Genomic DNA, 23,939 nt, shown 5'->3' with positions numbered 1-23,939 from the left:
TATGTATGGGGGGTGTATTTTACTGAGGTGTGAGAACATAATGTATTACATTTGGCTATGGAATCCACAATACATAACACAGTGGCCAGCAAAAAAAATTAAAATAAAAAAAATTGTCTTGCTGGGCATGGTGTTACATGCTTTTAATTCCAGCATTCAGGAGGCAGAGGCAGGTGGATCTCTGTGAGTTCACCTAGAAGCACCATTTACAATCTCTGATGGCATCTACGGTTCTACATTCTTTGTAGCAACAGGATTTCATGGTCTACATGTAATCATTGGCTCTACAAGGCCAGCCTGGTCCACATAGTGAGTTCCAGGACAGCTGGGGCTACAGGGAGACCCTGTCTCAAAAAGACAAAAAAAAAAAAAGATACAACTGATAATTGGCATTCAGAAAGATTCCAGGATAAGATGAGTCCAGGCTCAAAGTTGCCCTCCTGACAAACTAGCAGAAATTAAGATGTAAAAACACTGTCTTCTAAAACTAACCACAACTGGATGCTCTGGATTGGAAACAGTTTTATTCATTTCATACGCTTAAAAAAGAAGTATTACACAACATGAGAACCACCAGTTGATCCAAACTACACTGCAAGGTGTGGGAACGTGTTACCACAGCACACTAAAACACAAAGTTAAAAAATACAGATGACAGGTACCTGCTTTGTAGAGGATGGATTTTGGGAGACTTGGGTAACTTAGAAGCCTCAATTCCAAGGAGCTGGACAACACCATTGTCAGATGCTATGGCTAGGTAGTGGGAGCCTTGGCAGAACGTCAAAGTCTTGACTCGTCCTCCAATTCTACTGTATGTAAGAATAGACCTGAATAAAAGAAATATGACTTCAATTCTGGCAGGCATGGTTGCACATACCTTTAATCCTAGCACTTGGGAGGCAGAGGCAGGTGGATCATCTCTGTGAGATCAAGGCCAGCCTGGGGCTACAGCAAGACCATCTCAAAACACAAACAAAAAAAAAGCCTTCAGTTCTGAAAGAACCTGAACACATCACAGCAAACACTAAGTATGTGCATGGTTATTAACAGACAGAATTGCTACCTTGAAGGCCATTTCATTCTCAAAACTTCAAAGACTCTACCCTCAAAAGCAACAGCACAAAACCACGTTTTCTTCTTCAAATGGCCATTTTCAAACACTTCTGTCCAACTGTAATAAGACTGATCCTCCTTTTTTCTAATCAGAACCCTCACTGAGTCTTGGTGCAATTCTCCAACTTGTGGGACAATTTAAGCTCTCATACCTTACAGTTATTCTGTAACCCTGAACCCACAGCCTGTTATAGCAGGAAAAGCTATATTAGTTCTATTACAGTTCTATTAAACTACCTATGTGATCTTGGTCATGCTCTCTGTGCCTCACCTTACTCATCCACAAACAAGAGTGTCTTATCTAATGATCAGAAGAAAACAAATGATTTTTAAAACATTCACACATGCAAATTTTACTTTACTATATTCTCCCACACACATGCTGGCCTTTGCTTTCTGAACACTTGATCTACACAGCATGTTCACCATCAACACCTCTTTGTCTTCATTATCCCCACATAATTTCTATCTTTACCTTTTACCTCCAAAAGTACACAATCTTTAATCACCCAATGTACCAACCTGCCTTTTGTAACTTATTTCCTTATACACGAACACATTTAAATTATTAAAAGCAAAATATACAGAAAGATAAAAATATATACTACCACCCAGAAAGAAACACTAATTTTTAAAAATTATTTAACAACCACATGATTAGAAGAAGCATTTCATTACAGCTTTAACATGTTCAATAACAATTTCCAGAGCAAAGATGCATCTCTTTCAAAATTAGCTGTAAATTTTTAGGTTCACAGTTGAATTATTACAGTTATACAATATTGAACTCAGTGTAAACCCTGTAAGACATAAAATTGAATGAGGTTTTAACCTTTAAAAAAGAGCTCCATTTCATTTTAAAATATACTGTTTCATACAGAAAAACTCACTTTTAATGCTACTAACACTTAGATGTTTGCACATGCACATTTGCACATGTGAGCCTTTATTCTGTGAGTCTGTCGAACTCATTTATTAGTTTTTAAAAGAAATTATTGCTTAAGATTTTCTACATGCTAGATCATGCTGGCTACTAACAGAACAATTCATCTTGCCCACCCCCCACCACCACTTGTCTACATTGTTTCTCTTTGCTTAAACACCCTGGCTAGAACCTTAATGGAACCGGCAAAAATGGGCATTACTGTCTTATTCCTCCTCTCAGAGAGCTTGCAACCTTTTACCATTAAGTATAACGTTAGCAGCAACTTCTGTAGATGGCTTTTTATTAATTTACTGAGCTGGCTTTAATCAGAGCAGACTTTGCCAAATGCATTCGGAGAGTCTGTGGAGATGACTGTGTGATCTTTACCCTTATTCTAGTCATACGATACATACATTGATTTTCGTATGTTGAACTAGCCTTGCATTCCTGGGACAAACTGTACTTGTTCATGGTACATAATCTTTTTCATAATGGAGTCAGTGTACAGTGTTTTGATGAGGATTTTTATATCCACACTCACTGTGGTATAGGTCTGTGCGTCCTTTTGATGTGCCCTGGTTGTGGAGTCAAGGTACTATTTACTCATAGACCAAATTAAGTGTTTCTTACCTATTTTCTGGGAGACCTTTTGAAAGACGGGTGATACCTTTTTAAATGTTTGGTGGAACCCAGGACGCCATCTGAGCTTTGCTGACCCTGGAGCCCACGTTGCTCCCACTTACTTTTTGTTCTCTACTTTCTACTTATTTCTTCTTTAGTCTTTTTTTCCTTCTGCTTCTTTTGGGTGATGTCTGCTCTCCTTTTGCTAATTTCTTATAGCTAAATTATTGATTTGAGTTTTTTTAAAAAAAGATATAATATTTAAAGGTACACATGCCCTAAAAACTCCTTTAACTGTGTTCCCTATTTTTGGTATGCTGCATTTTAATTTTCATTAATCTCAAAGTATTTTCTAATTACCCTTTGACCCATATCAGCCTTTATTTGTGAATTTCCTGAACTCCTATAACTGAAACCTTATTTTCCTCCCACTGTAGTTGCAAATCTACTTTGTATGCTTTCTGTTCTCTTAAATTTATTGAGACTTGGTTTATCAACAAATATATGCTTAGTCTGGAAATACCCCATATATACCTCAGGAAAAAATTATGTCCTACTGCTAGGTAGAGTGTTCCGCTGTCTGTCGGGACTGACTGCTCTGCAGCACTGTTCAAGACTTCTACTTCCCTGCTGGTCTTACAACTCATGTTCTGTCCATCTTGAAAACAGGATATTAAAGTCTCCCAAAATCATGTCTGTCAGTTTTTACTACACAGATTTTGTTTGTAACTGTCATGCCAAAATGTCTGTGTTTCCATGTTCAATATTTACCTTAAAATTTATCTTTTCCTGGGGCTGGAGAGATGGCTCAGCACTGACTGTTCTTTAAGAGGACCTGGGTTTGGTTTCCAACACCCACATGGCGGCTAACAACCATCCAGTTCCAGGGGATCTGATAACTTCTGACCTCCGCAGGCATTTCACAACAAGGGTACACTTACACAAACGCAGGCAATGTACTCATAACAAAACTTTTTTAAAATTAAAAAAATTTTTTCTTTTCCCTGTTTCTTACGGTACCACATGGTGTTATCATTTTTGATCCTTTCAACCTATTTGTGCCTTTGAATTTAAAATGTCTGTCTAGTGCACAGCATACAACTAGATCGAATTATCTATCAAATCTCTCTACCAATTCTGTCTCTTGGTTACAGGGACTGTGATTGCCAATAAGGCAGGACTATGTCTGACACTTTTCTATGAGGGGTGGGAGCGGGGCTTAACTGAGTTCTGTTCTGCTATTTCTCCTGCTGCCTTCTATTGAAATAGATTTTTTAGCAAAACATTTTAACTTCCTTGTTTTTGAGTTCTACTAAAAGTTGTCAAGTTTTTAAAGTAATTGTTCTGAGAAATACACTTAACATCTTAAAATAATCAAATAAATACCAGTTTAATTTAAATGCACAAAAACTTTCCCCTAGTCTGCTCCTCCCTCTCTCTTCTGTTCAACCAGTCATGCAGCACTGTTAACAGCATTGCAAACCCAGCGTGGATGTTGTGAAGATGAACCTGCGGCCTGGTGCAGGCTAGGCAAGCGCTCCCGTCTGGTTACATCTGTTCACACAATTGTTTTTCAGGTAAAAAGTTATAAACAAAAATAGTCCGTGCTTTAGTTCATATGTGCTTGTGATTTTACAGTAGAGTTTCTCTTTATTTCTTCCTAAGTTACTACGCCATGGTCATTCATTTCAGGAGAAAATCTATTTGCAAGAAATTCTTTGTTCTTATTTATCTCGAGGCACGTACACTTCTCTTTTGTTTCTGAAGGACAGTTTTACTACACATAGACTATTGGCTGACAGCCTGTTCTTAACTGAGCATCCCATCCCTACTCACTGGCATCTGGTCTCCATTGCTTCTGATGAAAATCACTTGTTAACTATACTGAAGATCTGGTAGATGGGCTGAAGTACTTTTCTTACATTGTTCTCAAGTTTCTGGTGTCACTCACTTAACAGATTGCTTATGATGTGTCCAGGTATAGTCCTTTGATTTTATCCTAAAGTAGAGTTCACCAAATCTTGGGTAGACAGATGAATGTTTCCCATCAAATTTAGGGTGCTTTTAGACATTATTTTTTCTTTTTCATAAATTTTATTCATTATTTTGATTTTCTGCAACAGATGAATGTTTCCCATCAAATTTAGGGTGCTTTTAGACATTATTTTTTCATAAATTTTATTCATTATTTTGATTTTCTGCGTATGAGTGTATTGCCTGCATGTGTGTAACTGCACCCATGCCATGCAATGCCTATGGAGGTCAGAAGAGGATGTCAGATTCCCCTGGTACTGGTTGTTAGCTGCCATGTATGTGCTAGGAACCCGGGTCCTCTGCAAGAGCAGTCATCTTAACTGCTGAGCCATCGCTCCAGTTCTAGACATTATTTTCTCAAATACAAATGGCCCTCAGCATTCATGGGGTCTGCATCCATGAGCCCAATCAACCATGGTTAAAAATATTCAGGAATAGCTTGGCATGGTGGCACATGCCTTTAATCCCAGCACTCTGGAGGCAGAGGCAGGCAGATCTCTGTGAGTTCAAGGTCAGCCTGGTTTACATAGTGAGTTCTAGGACAGCTGGGGCTACAGGGAGACCCTGTCTCAAAAAGGCCCTCCCCCCCAAAAAAAACAATTCAGGAACATGAAAGTGTCCATACTGAACATATACAGACTTCTTTTTTTTGTTATTATTTCCTAAACAAGTTTAAGTTGAAAGTGTAGTATAAGATCTACTTACATAGGTAGCATTTACACTATATAAGTAATCCAGAGGTGATTTAAAAATACATAAGATGTGTAGAGGTTAGATACAAATAATACTATGCCATTTTAAGTTAGTCAAGCATGCATACACGGTTTTTATCTTCAGAGGGTCCTGAATTCAATCCCCATAGCTACCAAAGGACTCTTAACTACTCTGCTCCCCTCTCCCTCACCTGTTTCTAGAACTCGTTCTGTGTACACTATAACGTGATGGTGCCCCACAGGCCTCTAGTTTTGTCCATTTATCCCGAGTTCTTTTCCTTTTTGTACCTCTGACTAGATAATGTCTACTTTCAAATTCTGTTTTTTTTTTCTTTCCTTGCCGGTTGAAATGTGCAGTTCTGCTTTTTGTCACTTATCTCTCTTGCTCTCTCTTTTTTTGCCATATATATATATATATATTATTGAATTTTTTACAGAACAGCTCAAACAATCTTAATCATCTTTATACCCCCCACCCCCATTGGCACCCTCCCATAACACCCCCAACACACACACACACACACACACACACACACACACACACACTGGAGCCCATGTACTCACTTGGTCATCCCTGTTAAGGCCCACTGGGTTGTCAGGGTCCCCAGCCATTCTCTAGTGCAAGTCCGTCCACTAAGTCTAGTTAGCCTATCTAGAGTTCCTTGTTTTAGGAAGATCAGCTCATCTTCATCTAGTAGCAATCAGTTGCCAACATTCCTTCAGATAAGATTGAAGTCTTCTGTGCATTTTCCCATTTCTATGCAGGGTTATTGTCTGCCTGAGTTTGCCATTTATCTCTCTTTACTGAGGCTGTGCACCACCATGCCTGGCAATTTTCTTTTAGCTCTTTAAATATGGATTCTCTGAACTCTTGGAATGTATCTGTAAATACTGACTTAAAGTCCATGACGAGTTAGGTCCAATGTCTAGGACTACTGAGACAGCTCCCACTGCCTGCCTTTTTCCTATGGATAGGCCTTTTTTCCTGTTTCTTTGCATGATCTAATTTTTTATTCAAAACTGAGAATTCAAAATTAATGTAATTATTTCAAAATTTTCACTATCACTTAACAACTTTCCTGGGATGATTCTGTAGTCTGTAATCTTTTTAATGCGTGGCTACTGCTCCAGCTTATTACTGGGGTATTTTATAACTCTGCCTTAGCTTTCATTTCCAAGCCTCAAAATTGGACAGAGGTGACAATTTGTTCTTTTTCCTGGGAATGTGCTCAACCTTGCACATACATAAGACTTAAAAGATGCCATGAAATACATTACAGCATTTCAAAGGCCACTATACACCTATCACTCCTGGGCTCTTCCTTTTAAGCTTTTTAATCAGGCTCATATTGAACTCACTTGGTAACACTGGTGATTACTCTCAACAGTGCCCTATAGGTAGAGATTTTCTCGAAGAACAAGGTCTATGCCAGGTCAAATAAAATTAGCCCCTGAAAATGAAGCTTTTCAGTCAGCCAACAGAGATGTCAAATAGTAACAACAGCCTGAGGAACTTGAGGGCGTTCCAAAGCCATGATGAGCCCCCCAGTGCTACTAGAGCCCTCAGGGGCTACTTCTCACAGCTGCCATAGTGTGGGACTGTTTTCAAGGCTACCACAGGGCTCAGTAGAAGAGATGAATTAATACCACAAGACTCACTGTTCCTTCTGAGAATACGATGTCTGTTGATGAAACACTCAGGAATACAAGACTTTAGATATTTGCAGAATTCTAAAAACTTGTTGGTCAGTTTTTGCCAGTGTTTTCTTTGCTTACTATTCTAGAGGTCCTAACTGCCACTCCAAAAGCAGAATTACACAAACTCCTCTTACACCCGCCTTTTACAAAATACTCAGCATCCTTCATAATAACAATTTATTTCCACACTAGGTTTATAGTTGCATCATAATTTTATTTATAAAACTTAACCCCCACTGCTGAACCTTGAGTGTGCTTCTATTTTTTACTACTATAAAGCAAGGTAGAAGATGGCACACTAGTGGCAGCGTCTATGAAGGGTAGTGAAGCAGAGTCAAAATAGGGGAAAAAATACTTTATCCCAAAGAGAAAAACAGAAGAAAGCTTCAGAAGTCAGTCAGGTGAAAGGATACTGTCAAAGAGCAAACAGGAAGGAGGTAGAACTGAGACAGGGAGGCAGAAGAGCGGCAAGTGAGGGAAGCATGGCTATAAAGTCACCCCAGTCTAACATACTTTACAATGTCTATCAAAATGACACCTCAGTATTTACGTCTTGATACTGAGTCATAAACGACCTCAGGTCTGAGGATTGGCAGCCTTGCTTACCTGACACAGCCGGCCATTCCACTGTTTTCAGTACTTGTGCTCACACATCTAATTTGTGCTGCAAACTGTGTTGGCTGTACCATCAAAACAGACCTAAAATTTGGTCATTTCCCACCATCTACACTGATAGGTAAAGTAGGCGATGGATGAATCCAGTTGATCTGGAGAAAGCACCAGGACACAGATAAAACTCCAGTGGAATAGAGTTTATTAGCAAAGGATCACATGGGACAGACTCCCTTCTGGGTGGGTGGGTGGGGGAATGTCTGCCCTGGTTGTGAGCTGGGGTCTTTTACAGGGGGAGGCTTCTGGGGGGTGTGGAAGGCGGGAAGATATATATTTTTTTTAAGTTGGGGGTGGGGTGGAAGAGCTGGACTGTTAAAACCTGCCCTCTTTAGAGATCAAAGGGGAAGCCTGCTGTGTTGGCCAAACAGTGGAGAAAAGTCAGCTTCTCTTGACTTCAAAGACAAGGATGCTTATTAACTTGGTTCCCTTTTCTCAGGGGCTTGTGAGGTCCCTGAGGCCCTGTTGGTGAGGGGGTGGGGCTATCTGAACCTTAACATGCACTGCTACAATCTTGCTGACACCATCTCTGATTTCATCCCCAGAATATTCCTAGAACCGTGTCTGCTTTCCTCTTATGCTCTTCTCAACACAACAGCCAGAGCCATTCTGCTGACACCTTGGGTCATGGTTCAGCTCACAACTTTCCAGAGATCCTACATGACCAGTCCCTCCTCTTCCCTCTTGCTGACTCAGTTCAGTGATACAAACCTTTCTGCTAAAAATGACAAAAAGGTCTCTTTTTTCAGGGCTTCTGGAATTTGTCTTCTCTGCCCAGAACATCCAACACATTCACATGGCTCTTTTTCCCTTCTTTCAATTCTTTTCTCAAATTCATTTTTCTCTGGATACTTTACTTAAAACCCCAACCCTAGCACTCTCCATTCCCTGTACCACACACACACACACACACACACACACACACACACACACCCCTTTGCCATCTAACACAATGTTTTCAGTGTTCTACTTATACTTTTTACTGTCTCTCACCTCCATTAGGCCAGCTCCACAGGAAGATTTTTGTCCACTTAGCACTGATGTACCCTTTGCCCACCCTTAAGCTATGCTTCTGTTACAGAGAAAGCCGTCAGTAAGTACCGTTGATCTGACTGACTAAGCTGGTTCACTCTGATCATGTTACCTAGTTGTGGTGGTCTTCCCCTCCATCTTCTGACTGTTCCAGATTTTCACTGTGCCATCATTTGAACAAGTTGCAAAAAGTGAGTGTTCGTCAGAGACTCTAATTCGATTCACCGCAGATTTGTGCTCATGAAGATGTGCGACTAGCAGCCCTTTAGGACGCCACCCTAAGAAAAAGCAGAGAGCATATCTGCACTGTGGTTTCTAGACACACTCATGCTCACCCTCTCGCTCTAAAAAAGCCCAACTAAATACCTAAAAGGTCCCACTTCTAGCCCTCTGCTGGACCATGACATGGTATCTACTAAGACATCAAGATAACAATTAAGTGCTGTTTCACAAAGACCACCTCAGGGCCATTTTCAGTGTCCAAGAGGGCACTCGAGTCACTTGTTCTCAGAAAAACACTGACTTCTGATTAGAAGCACAAAGTAATGAGAATCTGTAGCCTAGAGAAACAACTTGGAGGGCACCTTTGAGGAAGAAAGTTGCCAGACTCCAGCTCCAGCACACCAGGGTGACCCTGGGCTACTTACTGAAACTCACTGAGTTTCATTTTCTCAAATGTAATATGGAGAATATATTACTTAATCCAATGGGTAAATATATGGATAAACAAATGTATGGGTCCAACACTGTTTCTAGGCCACATTAAAACACCCAGATGATGATTTCTTCCTGACATACAACCACTTATTCTATGGTATAAACATGCTAGGATTATAGCCTCAGAATATTACACAGACTACCTAGTACTTTTTCAATGGCAGCTATAATTTTCCACACTTAACTATACATATTCTTTCTGTATATGATTAATTTCCTCTAAATTACACATTCTGAGGCCAGAAACCATGTCTTACCTTTTTTGAATGATTCCAGTACCCAGCACAGGTCCCTGCACATAACTGTTTTCAACAGCTATGAATATTTCAACTAAATATAACAACTTATAATATTTAATATTATTGATTTTAAAATAAAAGAGAAAGCTATGCTAACGGTCATACCTATAGTGGGTATCGTCACCATTCCTGTGTAACAATGTTATTTTAGAAATGAATTTTTTTTAATCTAGCAGTGTGCCTGGAGAAAGCTGATTTATTAACAGTCAACCTGCAACAACATAATCTCTAACACCTGAGTGGTGGCTGAGCACCCCCGCCTTTTCCCCCTCCAGCAAGGCCTCTTCTAATCATTTGAAGCTTTGTAATTTATAGCTGGTATAATTTAGTAACTTTCTGCTAACCAAAAAATTTAACCAGAACAAACACCTCCAGACAGACCACAGGGTGGGTTTTAGAAACAAAAGTGAAACCAAGATGATAGCCAAACCTGACTCCTCTAAGCTAGAAGAGCCTTCCCCTGGCTCTCCAGGTAGCTTGTGAGCAAACAACAGCTGAATGTGATTTTGAAGGATATACTGAACTAGAGAGGCCATGAAGTTTATACATACCCTAGAGGTAGGTAAGCACTCCCCTCGAGAGAAAAATCAATTTCACACAACCACTCAAGTGTGGAAATAAAAACGTCAAGAACTCCACAGTCACTGCAAATTTTATGTATGTAGTTTTACACCTGTCCTGTGATTACTGAATAAAATGTTAACTCCACTTATATATAAAATGATACTTATAAAGAGAGAATCATAAGATTGTTTGTAGTCATCTTTTTTTGTGTTTTTAACAGATTTGGTAAATGATATTGACTTAGACATCCCAGACAGAGCTTAAACATTCCAGAATTTTTATTTCGATGAAAATATTTGACTAGAGATTCTGCTTAGCACCTAAAAATATTTCCTAAATCTTGAAATCTTTAAATGATCTCTACTAGTATTTTCTAAGTCCACATAAAAGCTCACAAGAATTCTTGTCATTCTTTTCAATGTCTATAAAAAAGTCCTCAGAGTTTTCAAGTTAAATGTCTATCACTGGTCTAAATATAGAAATTTTCATTCATTTTTAAAAATTTACAAATACAGAATCAAAGAGAAGCTCTGCTGCATCACAGTGAAAACAGGCAAACCACATTTTGATCTGAACTCTCCAATTTCTCCTCAGTCTCCTCAGAATATAGGAAATTTCTTGCCAAATTCTTAATAGTATACATCATTATGTTCTTTTCAAAAGTCTCCATACGTTCTAAATATCCTGCCCTAAATCTCCAGAACTGAGAGCAGTTTACTCCTAGAAGGCCGACATTCACTGAAAAGCAACATCAAATTGGGCAGATTTTAACCAGCACTACCCCAGGGAAAACAAAGCACAGACAGGCTAAATTATGAAGCGGCTGGCCTACATGTGACACTGCACGTTGCAATCAAAGCTAAAAAGACCCAAACTGCACTAAGGATGAGTTAAGCTCTCAGTTACTGCTTCTTCCTCCGGGCTTCTCAAGGGACAGTTTTGTTCTTACTCCATCTGCCAAGTACATGTTGTCTGGTAAGGTACGGGCTAAACTCCTTTTTACAAACACCAGAAGCGTTTTGGGTTTCAAAGGTTTCCATGAGCATCCATAACCAAAAATTTGCCACTGGAAATGCTAAAATTCCTACTTTTCAGCTGAATATTGTCAGATTAGGGATGCTTACCCTGAATCATGTTTCTAGAGTAGACCCAAGTTCTGGCAGGAGCCCAGCTAACTTATCCCTTGGCTTACCAGGTGGAGGCGGTCTGCTTTCCCACTCAGCATTCTCCATCATCTGCTTGGCTATGCGCTCAGCGGCGCACTGCTCCCGTTTCTGCTGTATGAGCTGCTGAAGCTCAGTTTTACACGTTGTGATCCGAATCTGGTACGTAGATGGTAAAACTGTGCTACTTAAAACTTGTATTGCTGGTTTTTTATTGGGGATATTTGCTACTTCTGAAACCTGAAAAGCAAAGAGTTATCTATGTCATAAGCAAGGTGTATTTTAAGATAAAGACATTTCTGTGTTGTATCCATACACTATATCATCTGTGTGATTCAATTAATAACTTTCACATCAAATATGATTGGTTTGAGTGGAGTTACCTTAAGTTATAAACTCACTTCAAATATATCAAATACGTCATGACATTTAACATCCACAGACAACTTGGAACGCCATCCCTAAAGTATTTTTGGCTTCTTTGTTATATTAAAAAAGAATAAAGATGATGTAGAAGGTTTTAAAGAATTCACTGTAGCCTAATTATAATCACAGTTCAGGTTTTCAATTCACAATTTCAGTTCACTTTACTGGCACGTACTCTCTAAGTGAGACACTTTTGATGCTTTCAATAACTAGATTTCACCCTTGGCTATAAAATTAAACTGTCTTAGAAGGAAAAAGATCATCCCCCAAACACGTCACCGTTCTGATCTTTCCTGTATCGGGCACAGCCTTTCAATATCTCAAATAGCAGAAGGGAATCCAGAGACTAAGGACAGCTACTGCCTAGAGGACAGCACCTGTGGAGAAGTTGACAGAGGGACACAGATGCCAGCAGAGGACTCAGAACGGGGCGGCTTCCCAGGCTGTATCACCTCATGGTCACTCCCTTTAGGCAGGGCCTGTGGGATATTTGGGGGTTCCAGTGACCCAAACATGCTTTTCCACTCTTCATTTACATTCGAGTCCTGTTTTATATGTTTTCTAGCTGTGAAAATAAATTTAGAATAGTCAGTCTGAAGGTAAAACCAGTATGTGCTTTACCACCTATAGTTTAAGGGGAAACAACGGCTCTTCCTATTTGCTGGACCTTCCATCATCTACTTTCCTGTTTCCTTTGTGGTTCCATTTATTCAGACATATGTCTCTGTATGCATGTATTCAGATATAAGTGTTCAACTTATAATCCCAGCATATGGAAAAGCTTATTCCCCTATAACTTTGCCAGTACTAACAATCAGTCTATGCTAATCTGCATAGAAAAATGGCATGTTTTAATTTGAATTTGCTTAATTATTTACCTTTTCATTTATACACATTCTGTTCTATCAATTAAATTATCTGTTTAAATCTTTCACCTTTTTCTTTTGGAGTGCTTGCTTTTTTCGTTAACTCATTTTGTATGAGCACCTTATACTAATGTAAGCCATTAGTATTATGTAAGCCATTAGTAATTATGTTGCAAATACTTTATCTGAAACTTGGCATTTAGGGGTTTATTTCAATAATTCATTTTCTGCCTTCAAAATGTGATACATGAACACAAAGAATTGTAAAGACATGAACTTAACAGTGAAATATTTCTGCAAAAAGAGAATACACAAGAGTTTACGAACCTCATAGAATCCATGTCAATGTCACAAAGTTTAAGAGCAACTATTTAGTCTTCAAATGACTAAGGATACTTTGGTCTTTACTCTTTATTTATTTGCTATGTAGACCCACCTGCCTCTGTGGTCTCTACTCTTTTGTATTTCATTTTTTATAACAAAACTAGTATTTTAAATTCATCAGGCATTACCTACAAAAAAAAAAAACTGGATTTTTTTTTTTCAATCTGGATTTTAAAGACTGGCCTTGGGTTGGTGATTAATGGATTAGAAAACAGAACTTCAGTCTGGGCATAGAGCACGCCTTTGACTGGCCTTTGATCCCAGCACTTAGGAGGCAAAGGCAGGTGGATCTCTGTGAATTTAAGGCCACCCTGGTCTACACAGTGAGTTCCAGACCAACTGGGGCTACAGGGAGACCCTGTCTTAAAAAAAACCAAAAAGAAAAGACAACAGAACTTCATCTTTAATTGTTCACTCCAAGAGGCAACATGATTTTACTTAAAGGCAGAGCTTTGGAAACAGACTTTGGTTTGTACAGTCAGGGTAGCAATCTGGGCAGGTTACTTGGGCTTTCCACTTTGAGTTCTCTGCCCCATCCCCTCCACCTATTCAGTAATGGAGTCACTGCATTTCAAAGCTTTATGTCTAGAAATGGGGAGTTTGTTTTACTATTCATTGGCTAAAAATCAGTCTCATGAAATAACTAGGTATAACAAGATAAACACACTAATGTACTAACCCCGTTTGTCGTCTGGCTCTTGTTTGGTTTTAACAAGATCAACTTGTCTCCCTGTTATGCCTAAAGCTGCCAAGTCAATCACACCTTTCTGACTACTGTCATGAAGATGGCTCTGGTCTACTATATTTGCTTTTGCTCTATTCGATTTCATCATGAAGTCTTTCAGGGCCAGAAGTTTGTCTTCTTCTTCCTCTGTCATTCCCTAAAACCAAATTAAAACATGTATTTTGAGTTATTTTCAAAAGTAGTAACTACAGGTTTCAGGATGGTGAAATCAACTAACTACCCAATTAAAAACAACTTAAGGAATCAGAATAATACAATGAAGTGAGCAAAAGAATGCATCAGTGGAGCAGCACCACACTGCTGGACCCTCCTAGAACACCCCAGGCACTGCTGGACCCTCCTCACTGCTGGACCCTCCTAGAACACCCCAGGCACTGCTGGACCCTCCCAGAAGACTCTAGCATGTTGGACCTCCTAAAACACTCCAGCACTCTGGACCCTCCTAGAACACTCCAGCACTCTGGAGACTACACTCCAGTACTTGGATCCTCCTAGAACATTCCAGTATGTTGGACTCTCCTAGAACACTCCAGCACTCTGGACCTTCCTAGAACACTCGACTAGGGCATTTTCTCCTTTGTATCATAATTTACATCTTAAATTCTATTTAACAATATTGTACTGTAGGTTGTACAACTTCAATAAGGCAAGAAAAACAAAGACATTCAGACTGAAAAAAAAATGAAAGAAACTTTTACTAGTCCAACATTATACAGCTGAAAATTACATAAAATCAAAGACATATAGAAATTATTAGAACTAAGAAATTTTATGTTTTATAATGCCCATATAAAAATTTTCCACATACTACCTACGAAAAGAAAGTAAATTTTAATATGCCAAATATAATTTTATTTTTTAAAAGAATCAAATATGGGGCTGGAGAGATGGCTAAGTGGCTAAGAGCGATTGCTGCTCTTCCAGACGACCTGAGTTTGATTCCCTGCACCCATGCCATCAGCTCACAACTACCTGTAACTCCAGTCTCAGGGGATCCAACACCTTTTTGTGGTCTCTGCAGGCACATGCACACACATGACATACACTTACACAGATACACATATACATAAAAAATACATAAATAACAAAAAATATCAAACATCCAGGCTGGGCATGGTGGTTCACCCCTGTAATTCTAGCACCTGGGAGGCCAAGGCAGGAGGACTGCAAGTTCAAGGCTAGCCTGGGCTACACAGGGAGCCCCTGACTAAAAAAAACTAAATAAATAAACATCCAAAATATTTATAATAAATGACGGGTAAAGTTTTACAAAGTAAACCCATAAAATATTACTGAAATAAGTTGAAGACAACCTGATAAAATAACATATGCCACGTTTAGGGACTAGAGAAGTCAATGCTGTCTAGACTTCAATTCTTTCCTATAGGCTCCATGCAATATCTACTAATATACCGACAAGTTGTTTTTCTTTTTATAAAGTGACAAGATGATCTGGAAAAACTCAAAAGGAAATGCATATGGAAACGTAAAGGACCACAAACAACCAAAACAATTTTGAAAAAGAAAGGTGGGAGGTTTTGTTCTCCTAGCACCAAGGCTAGTCAGGGCCAAGCTCAACAAGCAATTCAACATTCCAGACTGCAGCTTCCACTTTAACAAGCCAAAAAGTGGACTGAAAAAAAGGAAGTGGCATGGCAAACAGGCAATCCCTAAGGCAAAGGCGAGTCCTATGACTGCCCCAGACACTGTCCGGACAGTTTCCAGGCTATGGTTATGCAGAAGGAACTCAGTGTACAACAGATAAGCATTCCAGAGAACAACAAGTTCAACTTGGGGGGGGAAGAGAAATGAAGAAGTGAGATCTGCACACAGTGATCACTTCAGGGAGCCAAAGGGGTAGCCTCAGTGCTTTGGCTGAAAATTAAACCACAAATGCATATGGACACTACCTGAGGCCAGGGAAAGAGCAACAAAGGCCAAAGGCGAGTCCTATGACTGCCCCAGACACTGTCCGGACAGTTTCCAGGCTATGGTTATGCAGAAGGAACTCAGTGTACAACAGATAAGCATTCCAGAGAACAACAAGTTCAACTTGGGGGGGGGAAGAGAAATGAAGAAGTGAGATCTGCACACAGTGATCACTTCAGGGAGCCAAAGGGGTAGCCTCAGTGCTTTGGCTGAAAATTAAACTACAAATGCATATGGAAACTACCTGAGGTCAGGGAAAGAGTAACAAAGGCAGTCACAGTTGGCCAAGTAATTCCTAGGGCTAATGCAGAACAGTCCATGTTCACTAGCCAAAGGTGAAAGAACTTTTGAAAAACACAGAACATCATATAATCATGTCCACAGAGCACATTCTCAATGGGACTAAACTGGTCCACTAAAATTTGCTCTGGGGCTGTCCTAACAAAGCTAAAAGCAAGGCTTAAAAGGATGAAACTGATTCCAAGTGACCACTCGACAGATCAAGTCCAGTATTACATAAAGGAATTCAGCACTAACAACATGAAATTCACAATCAACAGAGGATGACTGAGGATCAGCGATTACAGGAAAATTCAGTTTGCATCTTCTTATGCCTTTTCAATTTGACACTTGTATGTGCACTACTCAGTCAAAAAGCACTAACGTAAGAATCCATTAGAAAGTTAAAAATGGGGCCAGGCATGGTGGCACATGCCTTTAATCTTAGCACTCAGGAGGCAGAGGCAGGCAGATCTGAAATTGAGGCCAGCCTGGGATGGTCTACACAACATAGCAAGTCCCTGGCCAGGTGGAGCTACAGAGTGAGACCGTCTCAAGGAAAAAAATAAGGGGGCTAAAATGTATTTGTTACTTTTTAAAATAAGGAGTGAAATCATTCTATATTCTTTATCAGTACCATATTAAATGGACATAAAGCAGAAAGCTCTTGTGGATGAACTCTAACTAAAAAGCATCTTGCATGTGTCACATCCTGATGATACATCCTGCTAAAAATTAAGTCCAGACAGATTCCAGCTCCCATATGGCTACTGTTCCAAAAACTGTTTCAAGTCTGTTACGTGAACCTCAGAACATACTGTCCCATAATAACAATGCTAGGCTGGTCTAGAAACCTCTACTTCACCAATGATGCACCTCAAACAGAGTGATCAAAAAAAAAAAAAAAAACACTGCTGAACCCCATGTGAAAAAGAATTCGGAGCTCCCATGTGAAGAAGCTGAATGCTCTCTTCTGTCTGTAGCCTGGACATTAAGAACATGAACTCAAATTCTACCTCCCCTGGCTCCAAGCTTTTGCTAGCAATCCCAAGTAACACAAACAACAGAGGGGCCAAAAAGAAGTCAATGTGGAAAAAAGGGTTGCAAATGTGGGTTTCTGCATAAGTCTACAACAAGCTGAAACAAGCTTGTCAATCTAGGCTTCTGTCTTTATTTTACTTGAGAGGGAACATGGCCCAGTATAGCAGCATGGACGTTCGAGTGGGCTAGGTGTAGGTGAAATCACCAACTTTAAAACTTACTGCACTCTGAGAGCAAGGCAAGTTAACAATACTTTGTCTCTAGTTTCTCTATCTGCAAAATAGAGATAATACAAGCTACCCAAACTTGTTTTAAGGAGTCACAAAACATGGAAAGCACAACTACAGTGGTCGACTCATCTTGGGTCTTCATGAAAATGGAAGCTAATGGCTCTACTGCCATTTTACCAGAGATCTGATTCTAGCCTGCTCGCTCTTCTCCTAGCAGCAAGAATCTCTGGAACAGAATACAGTCTCCTAATCCTTGGGAGTCTCCAAATACTATCAACAGCAACAACATAATACAGGTTTATTTGTTCCACTTTTCTTCACTCAGACCAATGTAATGATAAATGACAAAACACCAAGCACTGAATTTTAGAGGCAGCAAAGTCAGTCTGGTGATTTTATCAAGGCTCCCCGTGAGTTAACCCTGAGGGAGCAGCCTTGGGAGCACTCCGGAGACCAGCAGGAAACAGGAAGAAGGCTCCAGGAGTTACTCCTGCCTTCTACCACAGCAATGGTAAAACCAACCCCTCAGCAACGGTTAAACCAACCTCTCAGCAATGGTAAACCAACCCCCCAGCAATGGTAAAACCAACCCCTCAGCAATGGTAAACCAACCCCTCAGCAATGGTAAACCAACCCCTCAGCAACGGTTAAACCAACCCCTCAGCAATGGTAAACCAACCCCTCAGCAAAGTGAGGGGAGAGTAGGGCCAAGGGGCTCCATGAAGGAACTATTGCAACATAAGGAAAATTTCAGAAGAGAGGTTTATAGTTTCCTGGATTTGCTGGGAAGAAGGATACAAAGATTACAACGTCCAAGTCTAAAAAACATTTAGATTGGAACAGAATTTACTGCATGCTGAAATCTTTTTGATAAGGATTATTAAAGAAAAACAACAGAAAATGGGATTTAGAATCCAATTTTCCATAAAGTGCTTTCTAAAATATAAGCTACATCTAATATATGAGCCAAAAACAGTTCTTCAGAAATTCAAGTCCATCAAATTAAGTATTTGAGAATATAGGAAATGGAGCCTCTGTTCTGGAACAGAGATTCAGAAGGCCTGGCCTCCTGGAAAATCTGGTTCTAAACACCCAAAATGGTTCTAGCCTCCCATAGAAGCCTGTTCAAAGTTCAGTCATTCAAATCAATGTCTACTGGTCTAGCAGCACTGGAGGGACTGCAGACGTGTTCAGTGGTGAGCGCTTCCCAGGTTCAATCCCCAGCACCAAATAAACAACAATGGCAACAACATCAAAAACAGCACCAAATATTCAAACAAGTAAAATGCATAAAAGATTTATATGGCACAGCTCATTCTGGAGGCAGACACAGGCAGATCTCTGTGCGTTCTGGGGCCAGTCTGGTTAGCTCAACAAACAAACAAACAAACAAACACACAAAACAAATCTCTGAATGCATTTCTTGCCCTCTTATGAGGTAAGAGCGTTCTGGGGCCAGTCTGGTTAGCTCAACAAACAAACAAACAAACAAACAAACAAACAAACAAACAAACAAAACAAATCTCTGAATGCATTTCTTGCCCTCTTATTAGGTAAGAGATAAGAGATAAGCATTCTCTCTATGAAAACATTCTGCAGAGCTAAAAGCAGCCATCACCATACTGCCATCCCTCAGTCTTTGTCTTACACTCATGGAGCATACTCAGCAACTAGTCTTGATTTCAAGACACTTTTATTCCTATTCTGACTTTCTGCATCCCACACATTCCTTATAAAACAGAAGGATGAATCTAAATTTAGTATTTCTAAAGAGGCCCTACCAATGCCAAGCATAACAAAAGGATTATATCTGAGTTTTGACAAGATTTGCTAATTGATCCAAATTCACAGACTTACGTACAATAGTAACCTGCTGGTTTATTCAACTAAGACAATGTAAAACCAAGACATTTCAGCATGTGGTGAAAACTATGACTATGGGCTGAAATGAAACCACCCTTCTGTATTGTGTACTGTTTTGAAATGACTCTTCCAGCTGAACTTCATTGTATTCTGGTGAAGTGCAGAACTGGGATCTCGGGCTGTTTCATTGTCTCCTACATGGTCAGTAATCACAAAGAAGTAACAGGCTTTCCATGACTCCTTATTTAGCTCTACCCAGTGTCTCCTGGTAGCTCTCCTTAAATACCATAGCAAATACATGCCTGCCACATTTGTTTGCACTTGCCATGACATAACCTAACCAAAACATTTTTAATATCCAGCTGGATGCTTCAAAACTGTCATGAAAGTTGCCTTTAAAGGTAATCCCCGAGGAAGCGCAGACCTGTGAGAGCAGTTTCTTCAGAAGCTGCGCGATTGCAGGGTCCTCAGGCGGAGGGCAGTCAGGAAGGGACCCGTTGCGCTTCTTCTGCCGCATGTGGAGATGTCTGAACAAGCTCGTGATATCTTTAGACCTCAAAGCATAATCAAATATAGACCGACTCACCGGCTCTTTTAAAACACTGAGTAGAACAAGTTTTCTTTCAATCTGTATTAGACAAGTAAAAACAATTAGTCAAAAATAAAATACATAGTACAATGATTTTCAAACTTGGTAAACACAACTTGTGAAAAGTTAACAGAAGTTTCTAAGAAAATAAGACTTTTTAAAAAAAACTAGAATATTATCCAACTTTGGAGGACTGGAGCATTTCTTATTCTTCAATACTAGAATATATATTTGTATCAATACTATGGGAATAATAGTAAATACCTGAGCCAGAGATTCTAAGAAAGTCAAAGTAAGCCTCTTCTAGACCCCCATAGGTCAAAATAGCTCCTAGATCTAAAAACTACCAGTGGTTCATAGGCCTAACACATGGTGCTAAGCCAGAGACCTTAGTAAACATTACAGGACTAACTCGTAGGTGCTAACCCAGAGATCTTGGTAAACACCAGTCCACAGGTCTCCTCAGTCTTCATTCTCCCAGTAGATCCAACAGCTTCTTAAGAACATTACTCTCCATGGAGTTAAAAAGGATTCCACTTATTAGCCATAACTATTCTTTCCTTGCCAATGCATATATAATGAAAAGGATAAATATTATTACTAGCAGTAGCCAAAAGGACTTCCTTTCCTTTTCCTTCCAGTGTTGGGGACAGAACCCAATCTTGCACATGCAAATGCTCTACCGGTGGTCTATATATCTCAGTGTCTGATGTTTAGAAACAAGGTCTCACTATGTAGCCACACTAGCCTTGAATTCTCTATGTAGTCCAGGATGGCCATGAGCTTACAATCCTCCTGCCTCGGTCTCTTGAGTATTATAGGTATGCACCACCATGTCCAGCTAAAAAGGACTTTCTTTGGATCTAGTTAACTATTATAGCTGATGATTTGGCCAGTGGAAACTTGTAAGGTGTACTTTTTGTCAAATCTAAGATGAAGGAGGGGAGGGGCTAGAGAGATTAAGAGCACTTACTGCTCTTCCAGAGGACCAGAGTTCAGTTCCCAACACCCACATCTGGCAGCTCACAACTGCCTGTAAAGCCAGCTCCAGGGGATATGGTGCCTTTCTGGCCCCCACAGGCACTGCACTCAGATGCACAAAACCACATGGAGACATATACACATATACATAACAAAATTTTTTAATTTTTTTAAATCTTAAAATGAACAAATGTAAGATTTGTGAAACAAATTGATAATTATTCAATTCCTCATCCTGGCCTTTCAAAATTTAAACCAATGATAAAGGCAAAGTTTGATAAACAAATAGAATAATCAAAAGAAGTGGGCATCTTTGTATTTGATTTCCAATAAAACAATAAATTTAAAAAATGAAGAGGCAGGGGACTACAGATATAGCTCAGTGGTAGAGCACTTGCCTACCATGCACAAAACTCTAAATTCAATCCCTAGCACTGCATATTTTCTTTTTAAAAAATACTTTATTAGCCGGGCGTGGTGGTGCACACCTTTAATCCCAGCACTTGGGAGGCAGAGGGAGGCAGATCTTTCTGAGTTCGAGGCCAGCCTAGTCTACACAGTGAGTTCCAAGACAGCTGGGGCTATAGGGAGCCCTGTCTCAAAAAGACAAAGATAAAATAAAACAAAAATAAAAAATACTTTACTACTTTTATTTCTTATGTGTATGAGTGTATTGCCTGCATGTAAGTGCACCTGTGTCATGCAGTGCCCACAGAGGTCAGAAGAGGGCGTTGGATCCCCTGGAACTGGAGTTATGTTGCAGACAGTTGTCAGTCACTATGTGGGTGCTGGGAACCAAACTCAGGTCCTCTGCAAGAGCAGCCAGTGCTCTTAACTGCTGAGTCATCTGAATATTTTCTGTAGTACTAGCCATTTCTATGTATACAAAACTGCCATTGGGGGCTAGAGGGATGGCTGAGTGGTTAAGAGTACACACTGCTTTGTAGAGGACCCAAATTCAGGTGCCAACACCCAAGTCGGGTAGCTTACAACTCCAGCTCCAGGGGGTCCCAACACCTTTGGCCTCCTTGAGCACCTACACTCACATGCATATACGCCCACACAGACACATATGCACATAGAATTATAATAAAATCAGTAGTTTTAGAACCTGCTATTGGAGTAAAACTAAAAGGTTCTATAAACCCTATGAAATGAATGGCAATCCCCAGAAATGGATGAATCGTGAGGAAAGTAAAACCTGAAAGGACAGCAAGGCCAAAGTTTCCTAGTTTCTAGAGCATATCCAAGATCATTTTCTCTAAGCAAAGGGAAGGCACACTGAGGTATCAATGTAGACGGTCAGAAAGGCATGTGAGTTTCCAAACAAAGTAAGAGCTTAAAAAACAAGACACTTTAGTGTGCTTCAGCACCCTGTACTAGTACTAGTCCTGTCCTTCAGTACTCCACTCGATTTACTTGCATACCTGGAAGAATAAGAGCATAAAAAAGCTGAATAAATGAAATCTGCTTGCACAAACCACAGACCCAAAGTTTATCTCCACAGTCTATACTGCAAGAGTAGGTGGAAGAGAATCCAGATAGTAGCTCCATACAAACAACTTCTCTAATTTGTGATGATCTTGGCCAAATCAGTTCTTTTAACTCTAGAAGCAGGCATTTTACACTATTACACAAAGAAAATGAACAGCATGCTATATTGCGTGTGACCTAATAGTCTCTTAAAATTTTCTCACAAAGATGCCCAGTTCATTAACATTAACTGGATTGAAAAGCACATGAAAATGTTATAGACCAACTTAAATATTTCTTTAAAAGTTTAAACAAGGACTCTAGAGACATAATTTGAAAGGATTGACTACTAGTTGGAACAGGTATACCTGTATTATTGGTTGGGTAATATATGGGTCAAGATAAGGCATCAGTTTACAGTAGACATCAGCAGTACTTATTTGATGGGCTACCACTGTGATAAATCCCACTGCACCATAGCGTATCCAGAGATTAGGATGACACAGGAAGGGGGCTAAAAGAGGAAGAAAAAAAGATACAGATCAAACTAGATTCACAGAACCTTAAGGTGTCAGGATACACAAATTCTCGAATTCTAACAATCTGCTAAAGAGATTAAGCCTCAGTGTTACTGTAGAGTTCCTTCATATTCAATTAGCCTGATGTATAAACTCAACAAAGCAAAGTTATAAACTCCCCTGTGATAATTACCAGCAATACCATAAAGGAAATGTTATCTCCTTTTTTTTTTAATCTTTTTGACACAGGGTCTCCTTGTAGACCCGGCTGGTCTTTAACTCACAGAGATCTTCCTGCCTCTGCCTCCCAAGTGCTGGGATTAAAGGCACTCACCACCAAGCCCAGCGTTATCCCCTTTCTAAAATGTTTAAATTTCTATTTTTTGGAGTGGAAAGGGAGTTAACACCTGCTCATTTATAGCACTGGATTAAAAACTATTGGACAGAGACACAAAAAAATTCCAACAACACACAGCAAACACTCCTCTTCTACCTCCTTAGATGGTCAGGGCTCAGTATCTACCACACAAGAGGAGAACAGGGGGACTGTTTCTTCTCCACGCCATTGCATTAAGAAAACCATCTGCTCTGTCTGATGATCTTTCTAATGCAGGGTTTGATCAAATCTAGCATATAATTCATAATTTTACGTGACACTATGAACAAAATACTTAAAAGGTAGAATACATCATAACTATTCTTTTTTAAAGTTCAAAAACATAAGATCAAGCCAAAAATTAAATGTCTTATTCCTTTTAATGGTTTTATGTACTAAACCTAAACCAAGTATTTCAACTAACCAAGGTTATACTAACTTGATTTAGAATAAAATTCAATCTTCTAAAAACAAACAAACAAAAGTTACATCAGCTTTAAGTATACAAATATATCAGCACTCAGAACATATTGGAAATTTATGGTAATAAATTAACAATGCCACTGTATACTAACAATCCTTATGTAAAAAGGAAAAAGAACTCTGTTCAAAGTATTTTTCTTCAAAGCCAGCTAGATGGTTCAGCAGGTAAAGGCACTTGCTGACAAGCCTGATGACCCGAGTTCAATCC

At 39.6% G+C, this 23,939-nt stretch overlaps 1 protein-coding gene across 3 annotated transcripts in view; it reads right to left on the bottom strand.

Moving 5' to 3' along the window:
- Window positions 1-23,939, bottom strand: part of Pik3r4 (phosphoinositide-3-kinase regulatory subunit 4) — a 68,990-nt gene that overhangs the window by 15,008 nt on the left and 30,043 nt on the right. For all 3 annotated transcript variants that reach the window (XM_008825112.3, XM_008825110.3, XM_008825111.3), the window contains 7 exons: window positions 22,723-22,868; window positions 19,736-19,939; window positions 13,904-14,105; window positions 12,352-12,539; window positions 11,578-11,788; window positions 8,918-9,083; window positions 663-827 (listed from right to left, as the gene is read on the bottom strand). In XM_008825112.3, the coding sequence (XP_008823334.1) occupies window positions 663-827; window positions 8,918-9,083; window positions 11,578-11,788; window positions 12,352-12,539; window positions 13,904-14,105; window positions 19,736-19,939; window positions 22,723-22,868 (1,282 nt within the window). The remainder of the gene's footprint in view (window positions 1-662; window positions 828-8,917; window positions 9,084-11,577; window positions 11,789-12,351; window positions 12,540-13,903; window positions 14,106-19,735; window positions 19,940-22,722; window positions 22,869-23,939) is intronic.

The sequence above is a fragment of the Nannospalax galili genome, unplaced genomic scaffold (assembly GCF_000622305.1).
Source record: "Nannospalax galili isolate Female #2095 unplaced genomic scaffold, S.galili_v1.0 scaffold369, whole genome shotgun sequence".
Taxonomy (NCBI): Eukaryota; Metazoa; Chordata; class Mammalia; order Rodentia; family Spalacidae; genus Nannospalax; species Nannospalax galili.
This window is presented reverse-complemented; position numbering and strand designations above follow the sequence as displayed.